This window comes from Mus caroli, unplaced genomic scaffold (genome assembly GCF_978045245.1).
Source record: "Mus caroli unplaced genomic scaffold, Mus_caroli_1 scaffold_2, whole genome shotgun sequence".
NCBI lineage: Eukaryota > Metazoa > Chordata > Mammalia > Rodentia > Muridae > Mus > Mus caroli.
In genome coordinates, this window is record NW_028227257.1 from 18,909,083 (window position 1) to 18,929,735 (window position 20,653).

Here is a 20,653-nt window from a genome sequence, read left to right on the forward strand (position 1 = left end):
TACCCACTGAGCCATCTCACCAGCCTTTTTTTTTTTTTTTTTAAATTGGTTTTTGAGACAGGGTTTCTCTGTGTATCCCTGGCTGTCCTGGAACTCACTCTGTAGACCAGGCTAGCCTCGAACTCAGAAATCCACCTGCCTCTGCCTCCCAGGTGCTGGGGTCAAACAAAGGCTTGGGCCACCACTGCCTGGCTAGTCCTCTTCTTAAACAAAATGTAAACAAAGTATCTAAAAATAAGTATCTACAACAAACAAGTCTAACAAAATTTAATCTGTTAAAAAAGAAAACCTCAGATGGCTCAGCAGTTAAGAGCACTGACTGTTCTTCCTGAGGTCCTGAGTTCAGATTTATAAAGAAATTACATACATATTACATGAAAAAGAAAGCCAAGCCCACAAAAACATTTTACAACACTTTGGAATAATAAGATGAATGAACGAGACAGCCGGGCGTGGTGGCGCACACCTTTGATCCCCGCACTCTGGAGGCAGAGGCAGGTGGATTTCTAAGTTCGAGGCCAGCCTGGTCTACAAGAGTTCCAGGACAGCCAGAGGCCAGGGCTACAGAGAAACCCTGTCTCGAAAAACCAAAAAAAAAAAGATGAATGAGACAGAGAATACCTATAGCCCCTTTAATTGCTCAGAAGCTGAAGAACCTACTCCTTCAAAAGAATGATGAGACAGAATATGAACAATCATAATTAAAACTCTACCACACAGCGCTGCAAACAGATTTGTTCTACAGCTAAAGAGAAACCCTGTCTCTGCAGCACCACCCAAGCAGCACAGGAAAGGTCTCAGGAGCTTTACATCTCTGCTCATTATAAACTTGTTATCTGTGTCCTTAGTAAAAATGTTCCTCATTGTTAGAGGAAACAAAAGCTGGGATTCAGAAAAATGGTTTTTTGTTTTTGTTTTGTTTTGGTAAGCTAATCAATAGAATAGTTTCAATAGAATTCCTGGCTATTTTCTAAAAAATTACAAACAGAGGCTGGTGAGATGGCTCAGTGGTTAAGAGCACTGACTGACTGTTCTTCCGAAGGTCCCGAGTTCAAATCCCAGTAACCACATGGTGGCTCACAACCATCTGTAACAAGATCTGACACCCTCTTCTGGAGTGTCTGAAGACAGCTACAGTGTACTTACATATAATAAAATAAATTTAAAAAAAAAAAAAGAGAGAGCCGGGCGTGGTGGCCCACGCCTTTAATCCCAGAGGCAGAGGCAGGTGGATTTCTGAGTTCGAGGCCAGCCAGGGCTACACAGAGAAACCCTGTCTGGAAAAAACCAAAAAAAAAAAAAAAAGAAAAGAAAAGAAATTACAAACATACTGACAACTGCCTATGAAATGTAATCATTATTTAATTGTCTTCATTATTAATTTATATAGAACTGAATTAAACTTAAGTCATTGCATATAAGGTAAAAGCTTTGGATGTGTATATATATATATACACACACACTCAAAGCAGGAACCATGCCCTAGGTACCTTGCCTGATAAGGCAACATTGGATAAAAGATGTTTGGGGTTTTATTCCCCTATACTGAGATTCTGCCAAAGACAAACTAATACAATTTTGGCCTTCTCTAACAATCCTGTACTTAGAAGTCTGAGGAATTTCCAGGCTGGTCCAGGGAGATGGCTCAACATGTCATAATGCTAGTCTACAACTAGAGAACCCATATAAAATGCCAGATGAGGTGGCAGGCACCTATAATCTCAACACTGGTGACATAGGAGAATCACCCCTATAAGCTTGAAAGTCTTTAGAAATGAGAGAATATCTTTCAGGAGTTGGTTCTCTTCTACCTTGAGGTGGGGGGTCTCTCTTTTCTGCTGCTAACTCCTTCATGCAGTGCATGTTTGCATTATTTAGTAGGTGGCCACCTAACCAAATAGACAAGTCTATTTTTCTTTAAATGCAGTCAAAAGACAATCCAAACACATTTACACTTTCTAAGAGGAAACATGGGCTGGGGGTGTGACCCAGGCTCAATGGTACTGCATTTGCCTAGCAGACAATTCCATCTGGTGGAGGAGATACACTAAAGAATTAACAAACATTAACAATTATAGAACTGTTTCACAATCTCCAAGATTTTAAAGTAACCAAATCAAGCTAGAAGAATCCTTTCCTTCCTTCCATAAAAACAAAGGCAAAAAGAACTTTCTGGTACAAAGGGAGCTCTGAGCCATGTTTGAAGCCATACTCTTTACACCAACTTTTCTTTATAGACTTTGAGATTTTATTATAACAGCTACATAACAGTATGACTTTCCTCCTTCAAATATAATATTTACAGGTGTAAACAGTGTAGGAGGAAGGAGTTATATATACTATCCAAAGCTGTCTTCCCCATGAAGGTACACACACAGTACAACTTTTGTCATAGAAAATCTCTATTCCTCTCAGACATACAAATATACAACCAGTTCACAAAATGAATACTGGAAATACTTGTGATAGCCCTTAAATGTAATCTAAGGAGGCAGAGGCAAGTGGACTGACTGGGCACTGGAGGCTAGCCTGTGATATTTAACAATACCTTGTCTCAAAAAAAAGACAATACACTGTGCTTGGTGGCACATGCCTTTAATCCTCAAAACAAGGAGATCTCTGTGAGTTGGAGGCCAGCTTCACTCATCTACATAATGTATTCCAGGCTAGCTGGGGCTATATAGCAAGAACTTTTCTCCAAAAAAATTCATCATAAATCATAAACACAAGAGCTTTAGCAGTGGTTCTCAATCTGTGGGTCATGACTCCTTTGGAGATTGAACAATCCTTTTACAAGGGTTACATATCAGATATTTTACAATAAATTATAAATTTGAAAAAGCAAAATTACAATTATGAAGTAGCAATGAAAATGTTTTGATCGGGGTCACCACATCCTGAGGAACTGCAGTAAAGTATCAGGGCATTAGAAAGGCTGCAGACCACTGGCTAAGAATGTAGCTCCGTGCTACAGGATTTGCCTCCCATGTACAAGGACTTAGGTTTGCTTCTAGAACCACAAAATAACATAACAACAAATCATCTATCAGAATGGACTAATTAACTTAATTTTAAAAAGAAAACATAGCCGGGTGTGGTAGCCCACGCCTTTAATCCCAGCACTCGGGAGGCAGAGGCAGAAGGATTTCTGAGTTCCAGGCCAGTCTGGTCTACAAAGTGGGTTCCAGGGCAGCCGGAGCTAAAAAGAAAAACCCTTTCTCGAAAAGCCCCCCCACCCCCAAAAAAAAGAAAAAAAAAAAAAAAGAATTCACACTGAAGCAAATCATGGGCTGGGGATGTGGTTCAGCAGCCGAGCACTTGTATAGCAAATGTGGGTAAAGCCCTGGAGATTCAATCCTCAGCACTATAAAACAAATAATCCAGAGGTGGTGGTGCAAACCTTTAAAAACAGCAAAGGCAGGCAGTGCTATTATTTTGCCTGGAGTGAGTTCCATGACAGAGCTACATAGCAAGAACCTGTCTTTAAAAAAGGAGAGATAGGGCTGAAGCTGAAGAGATGACTCAGCAGAGTGCTGACTGCTCTTTCAGGGAACCACAGCCACCACCACTCCCCAACCCACACCCACCCCAGTTCAATTTCTAGCACCCACACAACAGCTCACACCTGTCTGTAACACCAGTTCCGGGACACACAGACATAAACGCACATAAAACATTAAAAAGCCAGTATCAATCGACTTAAGATCCATCACAAACAGAACCACAGTCTGAAGGATATTTAACTACTCCCATGATGTCCTGGGGGTGTCACTCAGGCTCCCCTTCACCTCATTCTGTTTCACATTTAACTCAATCTGTGGCATCAATCAGTGGATTAAACTCCTTGCTTTACAGTTTAGTTAAAAATTACACAACTGTGAGCTAATTAACATCTGAGCCTAAATTTCTAAAGTGGAAAATAGTGACAGGTGAAATTACAGAGCCTTTTAGACATTGCTAGAGTAATAATTGATTAAATTTCTGCTATTCATTTCACCTCTAAGCATTTCCTACTCTATTATCCAAAAACCTGATAATATTCAAAGCTAAACCGAGAGGAAACTGGTTCTATTTCTAGTCTCTACATAATTTACTCAAGTTGTTAAGATCTTAAATATCTATTGTCAGTGGTCTCAGCAGCCAAGGCTATATCATTGTGTCTCAGTAGATTAATATGTCTTAGCTAATTGTGAACGCATTTATAAGCTGTAGCACATACTCAACATAGGCATGCACATGAGAAAACAACCCTGACGGCCATACAGGAAAGAATAGTTCTAATCTGCTTTTACTTAAAAGTAAATGTACCAGATTCTCTATAATTTACAGTATATGTAGTGTTTACAGTATTAACTGTAACTTAATGTAACTGCAAACTTGATATAGGTAACATGCTAGAAGCTTAGTCTTTCTTTTTTTTTTTTCTTTTTTTTTTAATTTATTATATGTAAGTACACTGTAGCTGTCCTCAGACACTCCAGAAGAGGGAGTCAGATCTCATTACGGATGGTTGTGAGCCACCATGTGGTTGCTGGGATTTGAACTCTGGACCTTCAGAAGAGCAATCGGGTGCTCTTACCCACTGAGCCATCTCACCAGCCCGAAGCTTAGTCTTTCAAATGAAGTTATAAGCAAACAGTTAATCATTTTAAAGGATACTGATCCATGAAATTGTGTAAATTTAAGCCAACCTACTTTGTCAAATATAGACATAAACTACTTCATAGGGACATTGAGATAAAATAAGAACTTATTCTATCTAAAGGACTTTAAATTTTCTGTTGTTTGGCACTGGGGGTGGGGGTGGTCAAGTAAAACCATGACCTCTCTGAATTCTAAGTGGTAAGTTCTATTAGCACATTATCTAAAATCATGTAAACATATCGGTGGAAAACTCATTCTATTTTAACACACTATCCACACTGGTCTTCAGATTTCTGGAGAAATTGCAAGAGCCCCAAACATCTATTCAAGCAAAATATAAACCTTAATCTCTTGGGTTTTATCTACATTTAAAGTTGTACTGTCTAATAAGAAAGCAATCAGTCACATGTAACTATTTTAAATTCAACAAAATCGAACGATGTTGGGGGAGGGGGAATGGTTTTGTACAGTGTATTCAGATGCTGATGGACCAGTCTGCAGTCTGGAGGTTGGCATTGTCATGATATTTGGAGCATCTCCTGTCTCAATGATGTGTAAAAACTCTTTTCTATCACCTGATTGGTTAATAAAAGCTAATTCAGCCTATAGCTGGGCAGAAGTGAATAGGGTGGGGCTTCAGATCAGCATCAAGGGGTTCCCAAAAAGAGAGGGAGAGATGAGAGAAGAGGAAGAAGAGAAGAGGGACCTGGAGAAGGACAAGACGACTGGCTGGTGGCAAGCAGATCAGCAGGGAGTTGTCAAAAGGACACACATGGAAAAGAGCACGAGCCAGGGTAAGAAGACTCAGACTGCAGGTAAAGAACCACGTGGCTGGGAAGTAGGCAGCCATAGAGGGTTAGAATAGAAGAATATGTGGCCAGCATAGTACCTACAGTTTAATAACTTTATTAGTTCTCCGTGTTATACTCAGGAGCTAAAACGGACTACAATGGTGGGCATACAAATGCCCTGTTAATTAGGAGCAAAAAGGGCAAAGAAAAGCCCTCAGAATTCCATTTACAGAAGGTAGGGTTGGGGAGGGAGGCAGCACTACCTTTCATGTTGGTGTCTTGCAACACTGTAGCTGTTCCTGGGCATCTGCTGTACCAGTTACCAGCTGCCATGAGCCAGCCTGGTAGGCTACACTAGCCAAATTCTGAGCATGAACTATGAGCAGTTCCATGCCAGTGAAAGCCAGGTGCCCAGACACAGATGGAGTTCTTACAGCCAGTCTCTCATGCTCTGACATGACACAATATTCAGTGTAACTGTTTTTTACCACAATAAAAAGCAGCAGGTACAGCTGCTGCACTTGAGCTCTGCTACCACCAAAGATGCCTTTGTGTACTTAGGGAGCACAACTGTGGAGCCTGGTGGTATCATGGCCCTGGGGGCTCCCATTATACTGGATGGCCTTGATGGTCCAAGGAGCCCTCTTGAAAACAGTGCCATCTACTTGGATGGAAAAAGGCATGCATTAGGTGGCACAATGCCCCATGTCACAGTTGGGGTTGGGATTAGATACCATGTGACAAAAGGTGATTGCTCACACTGGGAAAATAGAGAATTTGAGTAATGACAAGAGAAGAAATTAAGGAGACCTGTGGTTGCAGACAAACTGATGCATGGTAAGAAGCCAAAAATTCCCTTAGGAAAACAACCCCCCAAATCACTGTGACAAACTATGACCCCAAGGAAGGGTCTCTCATCTCATCTGATCATTTAAAGATACCTCAAGAAAACCTACTCTACGGTTCTAAGGGATAATCCATACTTGTGTCCTTTCCTCCTCAGGGCTCTTGATCAAGGTAGTTATATTAGGGGTATATTTTCTACCTTGTTAAAAGCCTGATATGGTATTTTCATATTATAGCTACAATAGAGGACATTACAGAACTGGATTTTGCTAATCTAGAAACTTGGGACCAAAACATTCTACCACATGACCTCCTCTGCATAAAAACAATTGAGAATCCCTTTGCCCTGACTCCATACCTAGCATTATGACCCACCCATGAAGCTGAAGCATTTTTCCCACATAGCATAATCTACAGGGGTGGGCTACCACTAATTAGACTGCTTCTGAACAATGTCCCTTGAAAGTCAAAACCTGAGTTTGCAGAGGATATTCAACTGAAGCATTAGTCTACTTCAGGAGCAAGACAAATACTATTTGTACTAACTCATCTTTTAAGGACAATAAAGTTAGAATGCTTTATTCTTGCCTACATAAGTCTCTATAGTATGACTCATTTTCACAAGGATATCCCTTCATTGCAATCTTCTCCTTTCCCTGGAGGTAGACTAATCTAACCTGAACATGTACCTTCTCGAGCCTTCTCAATTAGAGTAAGACTGCAGGCTTGTCCTCCTTCACTTCCATCAACTGAGCACTTAAGGCCTGGGTAACAGAAAAAGTAACTTCCAAATTGCCTAAGCTATAGAGATGTTTGATTTCAATAGTCTGGGGCCTCAAATGACCTCAAATCCCTATTATGTCTGGCCATAAAGGTATCAGGGTGTTAGTGTGTTTCTTCATTTATCCCATTGCTGATTCTACCAAGATGTTTTCTTTGAGGAATTATGACCGACCACTGAAACGTTCAGGCCATTCTATGGACCACTAATGAGTTCTTTATGCTCTAGAGAACCCCTTCCTCATTAGGAATTATTCAATATCACAACCTTAAGGAAGCACAAATACTGTCCAACCTTGGAGCTTTTGGGGGGTGGGGGAGGATATATCCTTAAGCAGCCAAATTATACAAAATAAAACTAGGCTTTGTACAAATAAATGTCAGGATTATAGAACTTAACCAGAAGATTAGGACCAGATAATTCATCTTATCCAACAATTTGTTATGGAAATACATTAGTACTAGTACCTACCTTAATTCTATAGTCTTTGCCTATTATAATGATCTTGATCAATGGTATAAGATTTATTCTAAGACTCACTAGGTTTAGTCTAATGGAGACTAGTGAAGCATTCCTAAGCGACTTTTATTTCATTTAAGTGGTAGTTTAAAAATAACAAATTCAAGACAATTCAATATTTAGCATTAACAAGACTTTTGAGCCACTGTGGAAGTTTCTAACTGCATAATTTTTTTCACAACTCACAAATACCTATCTTATCCTCTCATACAACTATTAATATAAGCTTTAATTTAGGGGTTGTTTTTGTAGTACTAGAGATCAAACCTATAGCATTGCACATTCTAGGTGTGTGTTCTACTCCTGAGTTGTACTGACTGCCATTTTTAATAGAAGCAACTCTGGAAGGAAGATTACAAGACCAGCCAATGGTACACAGGGAGCAAAGTGGTAGGGTGAGTGGAATGTTTATGGCAAGTACAGTAGTACCTTATGAGGAACAGGGTATGTTTCCCTCCAAAGCATGAGGGGATAAAGGGAGTGAATAAGCAGAGAAATGAAATCTGGGAGAATGAAAGAAGGAACAGCTGCTACCACCGTGTGGTATTCTGAGCCAGAAGGCTTAAATCCTTGTATCTGAGCAATGTAGCTGTCTCTGAGCACAGAGATATTCTGATTAAAGACTACAGGAGACTGGCTAGAGGTGAGTTTTGCATGTAGAGTTACCCTATCCTTGTTGGTAAAACTGGCTGAGAAGACCTTGATGTGCTTGTTGGTGAGGCAGGACTAGAAGTGGTATATGTGCTAGGGCAACCCCACAGTGCAGTGTCAGAGTGAACACATACTAGACAAAGGCTCTTTATCACCATGCAGGCACCTTTTCCCCCTCAGCATACCACCAAAACTGCCAGCATGACAGCAAAGCTGATCGTTTGATTCATGGTGCAAATGCTCTGTCCAAAATTCTGGGCTTTGGGCTTTGGTAGCTGCAGTCTGAAAGCACCACTGCCTCCCTCCTTTCATTTTTAGGACAAGGTCTCACTAAATTGCCCTGAGGTTGACATGGAACTCACTTGAACATCCTCTTGCCCCGGCTTTCTAAGAAGCTAGGAATATAGGCCTTAGCTTACCTGGATGCTCATTTCCTTATTTCACAGAGTTGGCTGAGTTGGCCACTTTAAGAAAGATGCAGAATTAATAAGGATTAAATAATTCTCAGGTGTCTTAAAGTCTTGCAACTTAAAAATGTTTTGGGGTCTTTGAAAAAACATGCTGAATTTTTTTTGGGGGAGAAGGGGCACAGTGTTTCTCTGTATAGTCCTGGCTGTCCTGGAACTCATTTTGTAGACCAGGCTGGCCTCAAACTCTGCCTCCCAAGTGCTGGGATTAAAGGTGTGCGCCACCACTGCTGGTCAAACATGCTGATTTTAAACTTATTCTTAATAAAGCAGCAATAGGGGCATTAGAAAGATGATTCAGTAGTTAAAAGCACAGATTGCTCTTTCAGAGGAGAAGACTTGAATTTGAGTCCTGGTACCCACATAAGGTGACTTACTAGCTCAGGGAAGATGCAATGCTTCTGGCTTTCATGGGCATCTGCACTCACTCATGTGCACAAACACACAAATATACACATAATGGGAAATACTGAGAAGATAGGTATAGAACAGGCAGCTCAATGCACAAACACACAAATATACACATAATGGGAAATACTGAGAAGATAGGTATAGAACAGGCAGCTCAATTAAGATAAAAGACAAAACCAATTCTAGTTATAAGCTACAATTTATTGTGTAAACATTAGGAAGACTTAAAACATTAACAGGAAATACTAGTGAAGGATAATCCCAATACCAGGTACTTCAGATCTAACATCGATAAAGATCTGCTTGGTTCTGGTGGTACACAGTTAATCACAGCACTCAAGAGAAAGAGGAGGGCTAGAGAGTGATTAAAAGCACTGGCTGCTCTTCCAGAGGTCCTGAGTTCAATTCCCAGCAACCACATGGTGGCTCACAACCATCTGAAAAGGGATCCAATGCCCTCTTCTGGTTTGTCTGCTAAGTCTAAAGTCAGCTACAGTGTATTCATATACACTGTAAAAAAAGAGGAAGAAGCAATCTGGTCTACATAATGCGGAGTCAGCCAGGAATACATAGAGAGAACCTATCTCAAACAAGAACAACAAAAAAGAAAATAAAAGTCCATTTTAGAATACATTCAGTCTCACTGAAATTTAAATATTATGTGGACAGAGAGGAACCTTCACATTCTCATATAATCCTTAATAGTTTATGAAACAGAAAATGTCTAGCTGAGAAAATCAGAGACCAGGACAAGTTTCAGAGTGAGAACAAGTTCCTAGTAAACTTCTGAATTCTCCAATTTCTTTCTATGGCAGCTCCCTATTCACCAACCCGATACCCAATAAATCTGGTTCCAGCCTTAATACCAAAAAATCTCTTAGATACCTAGTAGTCCAACTGCATGAGTTCTAGGCTACATGTCTACCAGCAGGTAGTAAATAAGCTGTGACATATGTACTAGGAAGCTTACTGATTACAATCTAAATTTCTAGAATCTGCACCAAGGCAACATATCAAAATTGGAGAGATGAGAATAGAAAAAGTAGAAATTAAGTTTTCTTCCTGGCTTCAGTTCACCATAAACCTACATAATCTCCAGTATTCCCACTCAATTCAGATTTAATAAAAAGTGTCTGGTAAGAATTCTAAATTAGTTCCCCTCCTTCTAACTTCTACTTCTGCCACTAATCAAGAGCTCAACTGGGATGGTGGCACAGGCCTTTAATCCTAGCACTCGGGAGGCGGAGGCAGGCGGATTTCTGAGTCTACAAAGTGAGTTCCAGGACAGAGAGAGAGAGAGAGAGAGAGAGAGAGAGAGAGAAAGAAAGAAAGAAAGAAAGAAAGAAAGAAAGAAAGAAAGAAAGAAAGAAAGAAAGAAAGAAAGGAAGGAAGAAAGAAAGGAAGAAAGAAAGGAAGAAAGAGAGAGAGAAAAAAAAGAAAGAGAAAGAGAGAAAAAGAAAAGAAAAGAAAAGAAAAGAAAAGAAAAGAAAAGAAAAGAAAAGAAAAGAAAAGAAAAGAAAAGAAAAGGGATTGATGAGTAAATTTAGTTGTTTTGTTGGTGGTTGTTTTTGAGACAGGTAGATCTGACTGTCCTGGAACTCACTCTGTAGACCAGGCTGACCTCAAATTCAGAGATCCACCTGCCTCTGCCTCCCAAGTGCTGAGATTCAAGGTATATACCACTGTGCCTGGTTAAAGCAGTTAACATAGACCTGCCAGATCAGTAGCATTCCTATGAAAGTATCACTGGGCATTTCAGAGCTGGTAGCAATTGCTACCAAGTCACAAAAAGGTGTGTTAGTCTAGTGTAGTTCAAGTGTAGTAGAACACTCACCAGACAGGAGAATCTTAGTTTTAGGGCCAGCCTGGACTACCCACTGAGTAAGGCTGCCTCATACCTAGAAAGCTGGGTAGTGGGGGTGGGGTGGTAAAGAGTGAATACTGAGAACAAGGGTTGGCTAGTTCTTGGCTCTTAAAAAAATAGGAAGCCTCAAGGAAAGAGGTGGTCCATGCTTTTAATCTCAGCACTCAGGAGGTTGAGGCAAGTAGTTCTCTGTGAGTTTGAGACCAGCCAAACCTTTATTCTACATAATGAATTCCAGGACAGCCAGGGATATGGATATGGGGAGGGGGAGAGAGGGAGAGAGAGATTGCAGCCAAGCCTCACAGCCTGAGCCCATATAGTAGGAGAACTGACTCTAGCAAGTTGTTGACCTCTGACTACATGTCATATCGTGGCTGTGATGTGAGCTCTCTACACACACACACACACACTGCCCATGTATCCAAGCATCCACACAAAGCAAAAAAAAATTGGGAAGCTGTCATAATTCAAAAATATGTTGTTCTTATGTATATAACAAAAGCAGGTAACACTATCTGTTTTAACACCTTTCCTTGTATTTGTCTAGATGAATCTCTGGTCACTTCAATCCACAGAAACAAGCACAAAATATTAAAAGTGGGAGGGCAGGGTGGCCCAAAACAAAAATGAAATAAAATAAAATGTGGATTAATATTCTGGTAGAAAAGCATATAAAATTCAGAAAGTGTCAGGGATGGTATATAGAGGTGAGAATGGTAGAAAAGTGTATGTATCTAAAAATAGGGCAAAAAATTAAAAATGAGTACCTACTAAAAAGAAATAAAAACTAAAGTTGCCTCTTTACCAAAATTGAGACATATGTAACAGACAGTTAAATCACATTGATATGGGCAATCTAAGTCAATGCTATTATAATCTGTATGCACTCTAGAATTACTACCCCAAATAACAGTGATACTGCCTGCGGTCTGAAAACATACTGAACAGATGCCGTGTTAAACAATGCCAACTTGTAAACTATAAGATGTTTTCTCTAACAGTAACAAAATACTAACAAATAACAAAATATCTAAATAGGGTTCTGCTTTAGACGTTTTCTTTCCTAATCATGCCTAGGCCACAGTGCTTCCCTCCACCCTTCTTTCTTCGTTCCCTTCTAAAGTTCCCAGGCCCACACTTCTCAGCACAGCACACTGCCAGCACCTAGATAGTCAAGAGGAGGTAGGAAGAGAAGGTGTTTGAAAAAAAGCTAATTCTTCCAAACTAATTATTCAGTTTTAGAATTCCTATTTCAACTAGAGTTGAAGCCACAGAATAGAATGGGTGTTTCTCGTACTTCAGACTTAAAAAGAATGAAAAGAGAAACAACACTCCTGGTTATCACTTAAGGTAAATATAGTCTGAAATCTTCTCTTAAACACAGTACTCCATTGACTAAGTCTGGAACTTCTATCCTAAACTCTACACCTTAAGAAGGTGAATTCTCAATTGTTTGCCCAAATGACTTTGATTTGTAAAGTTAGTAGATTAAAAGCAATCAAGGCATAACCATGTAATTTAAAACCACAGGAAAGAATTTCATTCAAGGACTCCCACTTCTAAATGCCATTCCTTTAAGCTCATTCTTTCTTTCCTTTCTTTCTTTCCTTTCCTTTCCTTTCCTTTCCTTTCCTTTCCTTTCCTTTCCTTTCTTTTAAAACAAACAAACTTTCTGGGTTTAACACCAAATATTGCCAGCATTTTGTAGTCTCAAGGTAAACTATACCTATATTCAAAGTAATTACACTTGGAATTCATTTCAAAGTGAACTTCTAAATTAGAGTCCATCAGAGTTTCATAGGAGAAAAATCACAACACACTTCTGGGAAAATGACTGGGTTTGGGTTTGAAGAAAGCCAATTTTACTCAGCATCATTGGATAAAAGTTATTTAAGATCTATAGTATATGTTATACACTCATGCCCCAATATGGTCTTCTAAAATGACACATAAATTATTTTCCATGACACAATCAACATAGACAACTGCTGCTTTAATATACAATTTTCTAACATATTTACAAGTTTAAAAAGCAGACTTCTTTCACTTTCCCATGCCACACACACTGAAAACAAAAAAAAATCTTAAATTCTAACTTTGGTATAACCTTTAAAACAGGTTAACTTTTCCTGTCACTCATACAAACAGCTATTACACTTCACTATACCCAGAATAAATCAGTATCTTTCAAACTCTCAAAATCCATCATTTTTATGCTGACAGGAAAAACAATCTATTAACCTGCCCCTGTGCTATTGGTCGACATAAGATTTGGGAACCAACTCCAGGTCCCACACTATCTGCTTATCAAAGAAAAATAGATTCAAGGCTTAGAAATATTATCCCATTTGTCTTTTAAACCATGAGGGTTTTTTTTTTCCTGATTTCTTTAGTAAACCCTAGATTTTCCTGGTTTACTAGAAATAGCCAGGTTGAAATTCGTTTGTGAGATCTGATATACTCCAAGATATCAGCAGTTTACTAATTTCAAAAATGTCCCTCAAGGAGTCTGGCTCTAAAGGGTAAAAAGACTCCACTGGAATCTAATACTTATATTCGTCCAGACTAAATCGAAAGATTTTCAGATTTCATTTGGAGAGACCACCAGTTTTCAGGCTTAAAGCCACATCATGAGCCTCCTCAATGCCTATCATAAATCATACAGACAGCAATCACAGAAGTACAACCATTACAAAACAATTCCCTTCATCCAAATTAAATCCATTAGACCTACTCATATAATCTACACATTGTCAAATTACAATATAATGAAGTTGTGTAGCTCCATAATTCCAGTAAAACAGACAGTAACTTAGAGTTCTTGAAACAGAAAAGGATCACCAGCACCTCAACTAATGTTATCAACTGTACGTACAGCTAGGCATCCTGGGCACTACTATAATAATAATTCAACCTCACTATGATTAGTGCTACTGACAAAGGGAATCTTTCACTCAGGTGAAAGGGAAATACAAAGTATGGGCTGTGCTCCTGAAATGACTAGCTCATTGCTTATATCTTAAATATAGATTTACCACACAAATAACATTTCACAGCAGTTGAGTATGACCCAGAATGTTCTAAATTTCCCACAAAAGACTATAAATGTTAACTACTATTAGAACAAAACAAAACCGCTCCAGTTAGGAGAGAAAATCTTTTTAATCTTAGAAGATTTGAGCAAGCAAACCAAGGGATATGTGGTTTTACTTCATGAATGTGATTTTCAGACTCACTTAAAACCATGTTTAAGTAAATATCCTCTCACTATAAAGATCAATTAAGAAGCCTGGGTATTAAAAACTAGTTTTAATTTTTTTAATTGTCTTTTATATTTATCAATCACTAGCTAACAGTGTACGCTTGATAGAGCAAACAGTTACGGACACTAACATCCAGACAATAACCACACTCACTACAGCATTAGAACCTTAAGGTAGTAGGTACAAAAAAACTGCTTTTTTCTTCAAGACTTTGGTAAAAAGTAACTGGCATGCTATCAATTTTTCCCTTTCCCTCTTAATTGCCCCATACAAAACAGGAAACTTCATTTCTTCATACCAGCATCATCCGGTTTGCACAGAGGCTAGGTTCATGGCTTCACTGAGCACACTGAGTACAGTTTCATCTCAAATGGAGATAACAGTAACTAACTCCTAAGAGTCCTTCCAAAGAGTAAGATGAGATTCAAGCCTGAACAGTTAGGTGCCCAATCAATACTAAATATCATTGTTGGAAAATGGAAATACACCCTAAAAGTTAACACAGGCAGTTCAATTCCCTCTAAAAATGCAAAGATAACATACCCAGCCCATAATCATGCATAGATTTAATAGCTCTTTTGTATTTAGATGGAAACAATGGAAGTTAAACTCAATTGTTTCATTGCTAAATATATTACATACTAGGCCCAACTAAAAAGCAAATAAATTTTCTATATTAAATTCCTACCTTCCTTCAGAGAGCTCAAAACCATTTTACATCCATTCCTACCACCTCCTTTCTTTACCCCCTTTCCAAAGAAGCCTATCTATATGCTTGACGGTCTCATCTCCCTCCTTTAAAAGCCTGATAGGATGGACTCCCAAGAAATAATCCAACCGCTGACAATTCTCAGTACCTAGTCTTATACAACACCCTGCTCAGTCACCTCCAAGAAATTTCCCCACCCCCAGATAAAATTAAGCCCTTTATGCTCCCAAAGCATTTTGGGTACACATATACTCCAACACCTACCTTGTAATTAACTGATGTGACTCCCCCAATAGGCTGAGTTGAACAAAGACAGATGTGGTTGGTGACAGGTTCAATTCTAGCACAGTACCTGGCATATATTAGGTGCTCAAGAAAAGCTTTACCTAGATAGATTCTCTAACTCAGTGTCATCTCTCTTTGGATGACCCACCTCGAAATATAAACGTAAGGCTTTCAGTTGGGCAGGCCAGTACCATGGACTGCTGCACCAGATAACCTACTCAATGGCTTCTCCCACTCAGTTCCCCAGAACCCAAACTAACTGAACACAATTGTATCCATAAGAATCTGTGGGAATTTCCAGCATACTACAATGGGATTGCTGGAAAATCCATAAATGTGAGCTTCTTACTGGGGTGGTGGGAGACACCCACCAACATTCTTCCCTGGGTAACTTTAGTGGAAATATTTTAAAAACATGACTGGAAAGGGCTCAAGAGCCTAAGGATGTGAGGAAAGCCAGTTAACTCTTAATTCCTGAAAAAAAAAAAAAAATAGCAGCCCCTGATAAGAATGAGGAAGAAGACAGGAGTCAGGGTTGGCCACTCTACTTCAATAAATAAAATCTTTTTAAAAACTCCCTATGACCCCAAAGAAAAGGCCAGCACACCATGTCTAAATGAGCAACTCAGCACCTTTCCTCAGGACAAGCACACTAAACTGTGTCTCAAAAAAAAAATCCAAAAGACAAAAAACTACCTTGCCACAATAGGAAGTTCTGGTCACTAATACTCTTAATTTTTTTTTTTAAAGAAAATATGCTCAAGTCCAACACTCACACTAGATGACACACAGACAACCTGAAAACTTTTTTAAAGGGAGTTATCTTTGCAAACAGCACAACTTGGGAAAACAATCCCAAAATACAAAGAACTCCACAAAAGATGGCTTTAGTTTCAAGAACTGTAACTGCTATCATAAACATCTCACCATTTAAAAAATAAAGGGACTAAAAACAAAAAACAAAACAAAAAAACCCATAAAACCCTTAGCTGCCTAAGGGAATCTTTCGTTCTGGAATCACAAAAATTAAAAAAGAAGAAGAAAGCAAGCAAACATGAAGCAGAAAGCAAGTAACTTCCAAAATAAAGTTCTATTAAGAAAAAATAAAGAGAATTTCGTCCCTAAGCCTTCCTTCTCTGGTGAGGTCTGTGATTTATATGGCTCTGCTCTGCAGAAAGCTCTTTCTGGACAGCTCAAGGAAGGAGCTGAGGGAGGGAGAGAAAGACACAGGCACAGAAAGAGGAGAGAGAAAAAGAAAATGGCGCAGAGACTAAGTCCCGACCGTCGACAAGGCGACTTTCCCGGGAAGAATCCCGGCGGAGAAAGGCCGCCCGAGACCCAGCGACGGTCGATACGGGGTCTCCGGTGCCCCCTCTGGAGAAGGCCGTGATCTGGGGGTGCTGAGACCCCGGGAAAGGGGGTCCAGAGGCGGCCCGATGGGAACAATGGGGCCGGTGAGCGAGGAGCCGGGACTTAGTCTCTGGGACGCCATGTCTGTCCTCTGCCCGGCTCCGGCCCGGCGCGGGGGAGGCAGCAAGCGGCGTGTGGGGACACTTGGGGCGGGGCGGGGGGCACACTCACCATTCAATCGGAAATCCGCTTCGATCTGAGGAAAGAAAAGGAGGGAAGATGAAACAACCGGCACATGAAGCCCCGGGGCGGCGGACGAGAGCGCGCGGCCGGGGGCCGGGGCTCGGGCCCACCCGGCGCCCCGGAACCCAGAGGCCCGTGAATGGCCTACCCGGGGCTGCCATCCCCCCATCCCCAAACTCCAACTTGACGGCTCCGCCCGGGGCCCGGCCATCCAAGCGACTCCAACGGGCCGCCCCTCACCGCAGACTCGGGCCTGTCAACCCGGCGCGGCCGGCCGGGACTGGAGCCGGGGCCCGGGCCGGGGCCGAGCCGGGGCCGAGCCGGGCCCGAGCAGCTGGGGGCGAGGCGGGGGCTGGCGGGTCGCACCTGGGAGTCGTTGTGGAGATGGTCCCCGCTCATGTCGGCCGGCGTGCGAACGCTGCGGGCTCAGAGGCAGCGCGGGGGAAGAGAGGCGGACGGCAGGGACGGCCTGAGCGGGCGGAAGGAGCTCCTGATAAGCACTAACAGAGGGCGACAGCAGCCACGGGCCCGAGACTCCCGGGACAGTTGAGGAGGCAGCGACGCGGCTGACAGACTGCCGGGCGGGCGGACAGCGAGAACAGACCCCAGCAGTTGTGTAACAGCCTAAGTTCGCATTTCCCCTTACTGCGCCTGCGCGGCCGCTTTTAAATGAGACGTCGTCGTCGACGTCAGCGCTCGTGGAAAGAGGCTGAGGGTTGCGGCGGGTCTCTTAGAGGTCCGGGAGACAGAGCCGGTTTTACCTCGCAAGTTCCACCCCTTTATTAGCATACGGACTTAACTCCGCCCACTCTATGCTTTCTGCCTTGCTACGGGACTGGCGTTCTCAGAGGCGGGACACCGGCTCTAGGCAGCGCGCAGGCGCAGCGTGGACACCGCCTCTGGACCTTGGACACTCGGGCGGCCACGTGGTAGGCCTTTAAAGGCCGCGGCGGGACCCAGCTAGGCTGGCCAGGGACCGTGTCTCCAGCTTCTGCTTCTCTAGAGCCAGACAAGTTTGATCCGCACGTACCATGGCTGCCCCGATCTTAGTTCACCAGCAGCCATAAGGCACTTAGCTGGAGTCTCCTCACAGCCTTTGTCCAGACTTCTGGAATACTTCACATCCATTTATTTATTTATTTATTTATTCTTTTTTTTTTTTTGGGGGGGGGGTTCGAGACAGGGTTTCTCTGTGTAGCCCTGGCTGTCCTGGAACTCACTCTGTAGACCAGGCTGGCCTCGAACTCAGAAATACGCCTGCCTCTGCCTCCCAAGTGCTGGGATTGAAGGCGTGTGCCTCCACCGCCCAGCACTTCACATCCATTTTAAAAAGTTATTTTTGTTTGTTTGTTTTTGTTTTTCGAGACAGGGTTTCTCTGTATAGCCCTGGCTGTCCTGGAGCTCACTTTGTAGACCAGGCTGGCCTCGAACTCAGAAATCCACCTGCCTCTGCCTCCCGAGTGCTGGGATTAAAGGCGTGTGCCACCTAATTTTTCAGTCAGGTTTAGCTCCAGTTTACAGTCAGTCATGTAGCCCTGTGTCACGAGTATCCTACTGCATTTGTTCTTTTTATAAACATTTATTTAGCACCTACTGTGAGACAGGAATTAGGTTGATGTGAGGGGGCTGATGTTCCAAATCAAAGGGAATTGGATCCTCCAGGTAAATGGATCCTGGTTCTAACCAGGACTGTACCCCGAGAGAACTTTATTTAGGGAACACCATACTATAAGGTCTGCCCTGACTCCTCACAGTCCTAGGTGTGGACCATCTACCACTACCAAACTGTCTTGAGGGAATAATGACATCAGCAATTGGATTTGCAAGAACATCCCAGGCTGAATTCATCTCCAGTCTGGCTCAATCCCCCTTAAGTTAAAATATAAATAAATTCGGAAAATGTTCATAAACATATTGAGTGATAAACACTTGGGATTAATTCTTGTGAATATTTCATAACTCAAGCCAGCTTGGCAGTGGTGGCACATGCCTTTAATCCCAACACTTGAGAGGCAGAGGCAGGCGGATTTCTGAGTTCGAGGCCAGCCTTGTCTACAGAGTGAGTTCCAGGACAGCCAGGGCTACTTAGAGAAACTGTCTCAAAAAAACAAAATGGAAGTGCTGCACACCTCTCTTCTTTATAACAGTTATCACAGTTGTTAAGTTACCCATATGGTAGCTAGTGACTTCTTGTCTGTCTCCTTTATATAATTCGAGGTCAGTGAGGGTAAGGACCTCTCCATCTTGTTCAGCACTTAGCCCCCAGGAATCAACAGGTCCTCTGACAGAAGAGTCCAATCAAAAAAGGCAAACAACAATGCAGTGGCTAAGAGTCCACACTTGGAAGTCAACTAGCCTATTTTTCAATTCTGCTTTCCTAAGCAGAATTTTCCTATTCTCCGTGACCTTGAACAAGTTGTTTAACCACTCTTTGAGTCCCAGTTTCTTCATCTGGACAACGGGACAACAGCGATAATTGTGTTTAATAGACAATCCCAAACAAACAAAAAGACTTTGTTTAAGGGCCTGTAGATAATATGTATCATTTGATGTTTAGGTCAGCCTGACTCCAACACTCTTTCTCCGCAGCATTTATGCCAGAGCCAGTTTTGCCTGGGTTAGTGTCTCCTCAATAGCCTTCCCATGTCAAAAGCAATCCCAGGCCACCAGGTGAAGCATTTGCCTCCCACCCATTTACAGCAGTTAGACTGAAATAATTCAGCCTTCAAGAAAAATAGTGCCTCTGCTTTAGCTTCCAGCCCCTGGTGACTTGGGATCATCGTCATTTGCTTTCCATGTCCCTCCCAGGAAGACCAGCTAGACACGGAAACAGAATGTAGGCCCCAGGATGATGTATCAAAGGTGGTATCGTAGGCCCAATCATGGCCACCCAACATCCCGCCATAGACTAAACACCTCTATCTATGTTTGTCTAGTGATGTCCACCTGGCCACTCTTTCTTCTCCAACCAATGATCCCACACATGGTCATAAGCACTTGAGAGGACTTTTGGCCCTACACAGACAGACTTTTACTTTTTTTACTGCTTTGTATCTATTTCAATGTGTATGACGGAAAACTCTTAACTACCACAGAAAACCCACAGTAATAACTGTTTAAGTTCAAGGGTTTTTTTTGTTTGTTTGTTTGTTTGTTTTAGATGCTGGGTGATTAATTTTAAATAAAAATATTCAGCTGGGCGTGGTAGCCCATACCTTTAATTAACTCACTACTCCACAGGCAGAAACAAGGGGATCTTTGTGAGTTTGAGGCCAGCCTAGCATAGTGAGTTTCAGGTTAACCAGGGTTACATAATGAGACTGCTTTTATTTTTAAAAAATCCAAGAATAGTACAGAGAGGGAATATAAGACATACTCCAGGAAGGTCAAAAGCAAATATATCAGGTATGGAAAATACTGTTTTAACTCAAGACTATTCACTGACGGACCACCTCAGCCTTTATAAAGTAACTAAAGATGATGTATGCCTGTCTCCAGAGCATAACTGGTAAAAGGCAGATGATTTGTAGATGTTACGCAAAAAGGAGCGCTCCACACACAAATACATCATTATGATTTAGAGTTAAACAGAGCTTTTCTTGGTGTCCTGTTTAGAATCTTCAATATGCTGATACCTGTATGATGCTTAAGTCTGCAGTGTCTCCAAAATACTTTTTTAAAATTTCCTTATGTTTTGCATGCATTGGTGTTTTGCCTGCCTGCATATCTGTGTGAGGGGTGCCAGATACCCTGGAACTGGAATTACAAACACTTGTGGTAGAATTGAGCCTGGGTTCTCTTGAAGAGTAGCCATGCTCTAAATAAACTA

The 20,653-nt window shown here is 41.5% G+C and overlaps 1 protein-coding gene across 1 annotated transcript in view; it reads right to left on the reverse strand.

Annotated features, from left to right (window-relative positions):
* Nucleotides 1-17,560, reverse strand: part of Top1 (DNA topoisomerase I) — an 82,179-nt gene extending 64,619 nt beyond the window's left edge. The window contains exons 1-2 of the mRNA XM_085832638.1: nt 17,191-17,560; nt 16,813-16,837 (exon numbers count right to left, since the gene is read on the reverse strand). Coding sequence (XP_085688764.1) covers nt 16,813-16,837; nt 17,191-17,223 — 58 coding nt within the window. The 5' untranslated portion in view covers nt 17,224-17,560. The remainder of the gene's footprint in view (nt 1-16,812; nt 16,838-17,190) is intronic.
* Between the last annotated feature and the right edge of the window lie 3,093 nt (nt 17,561-20,653).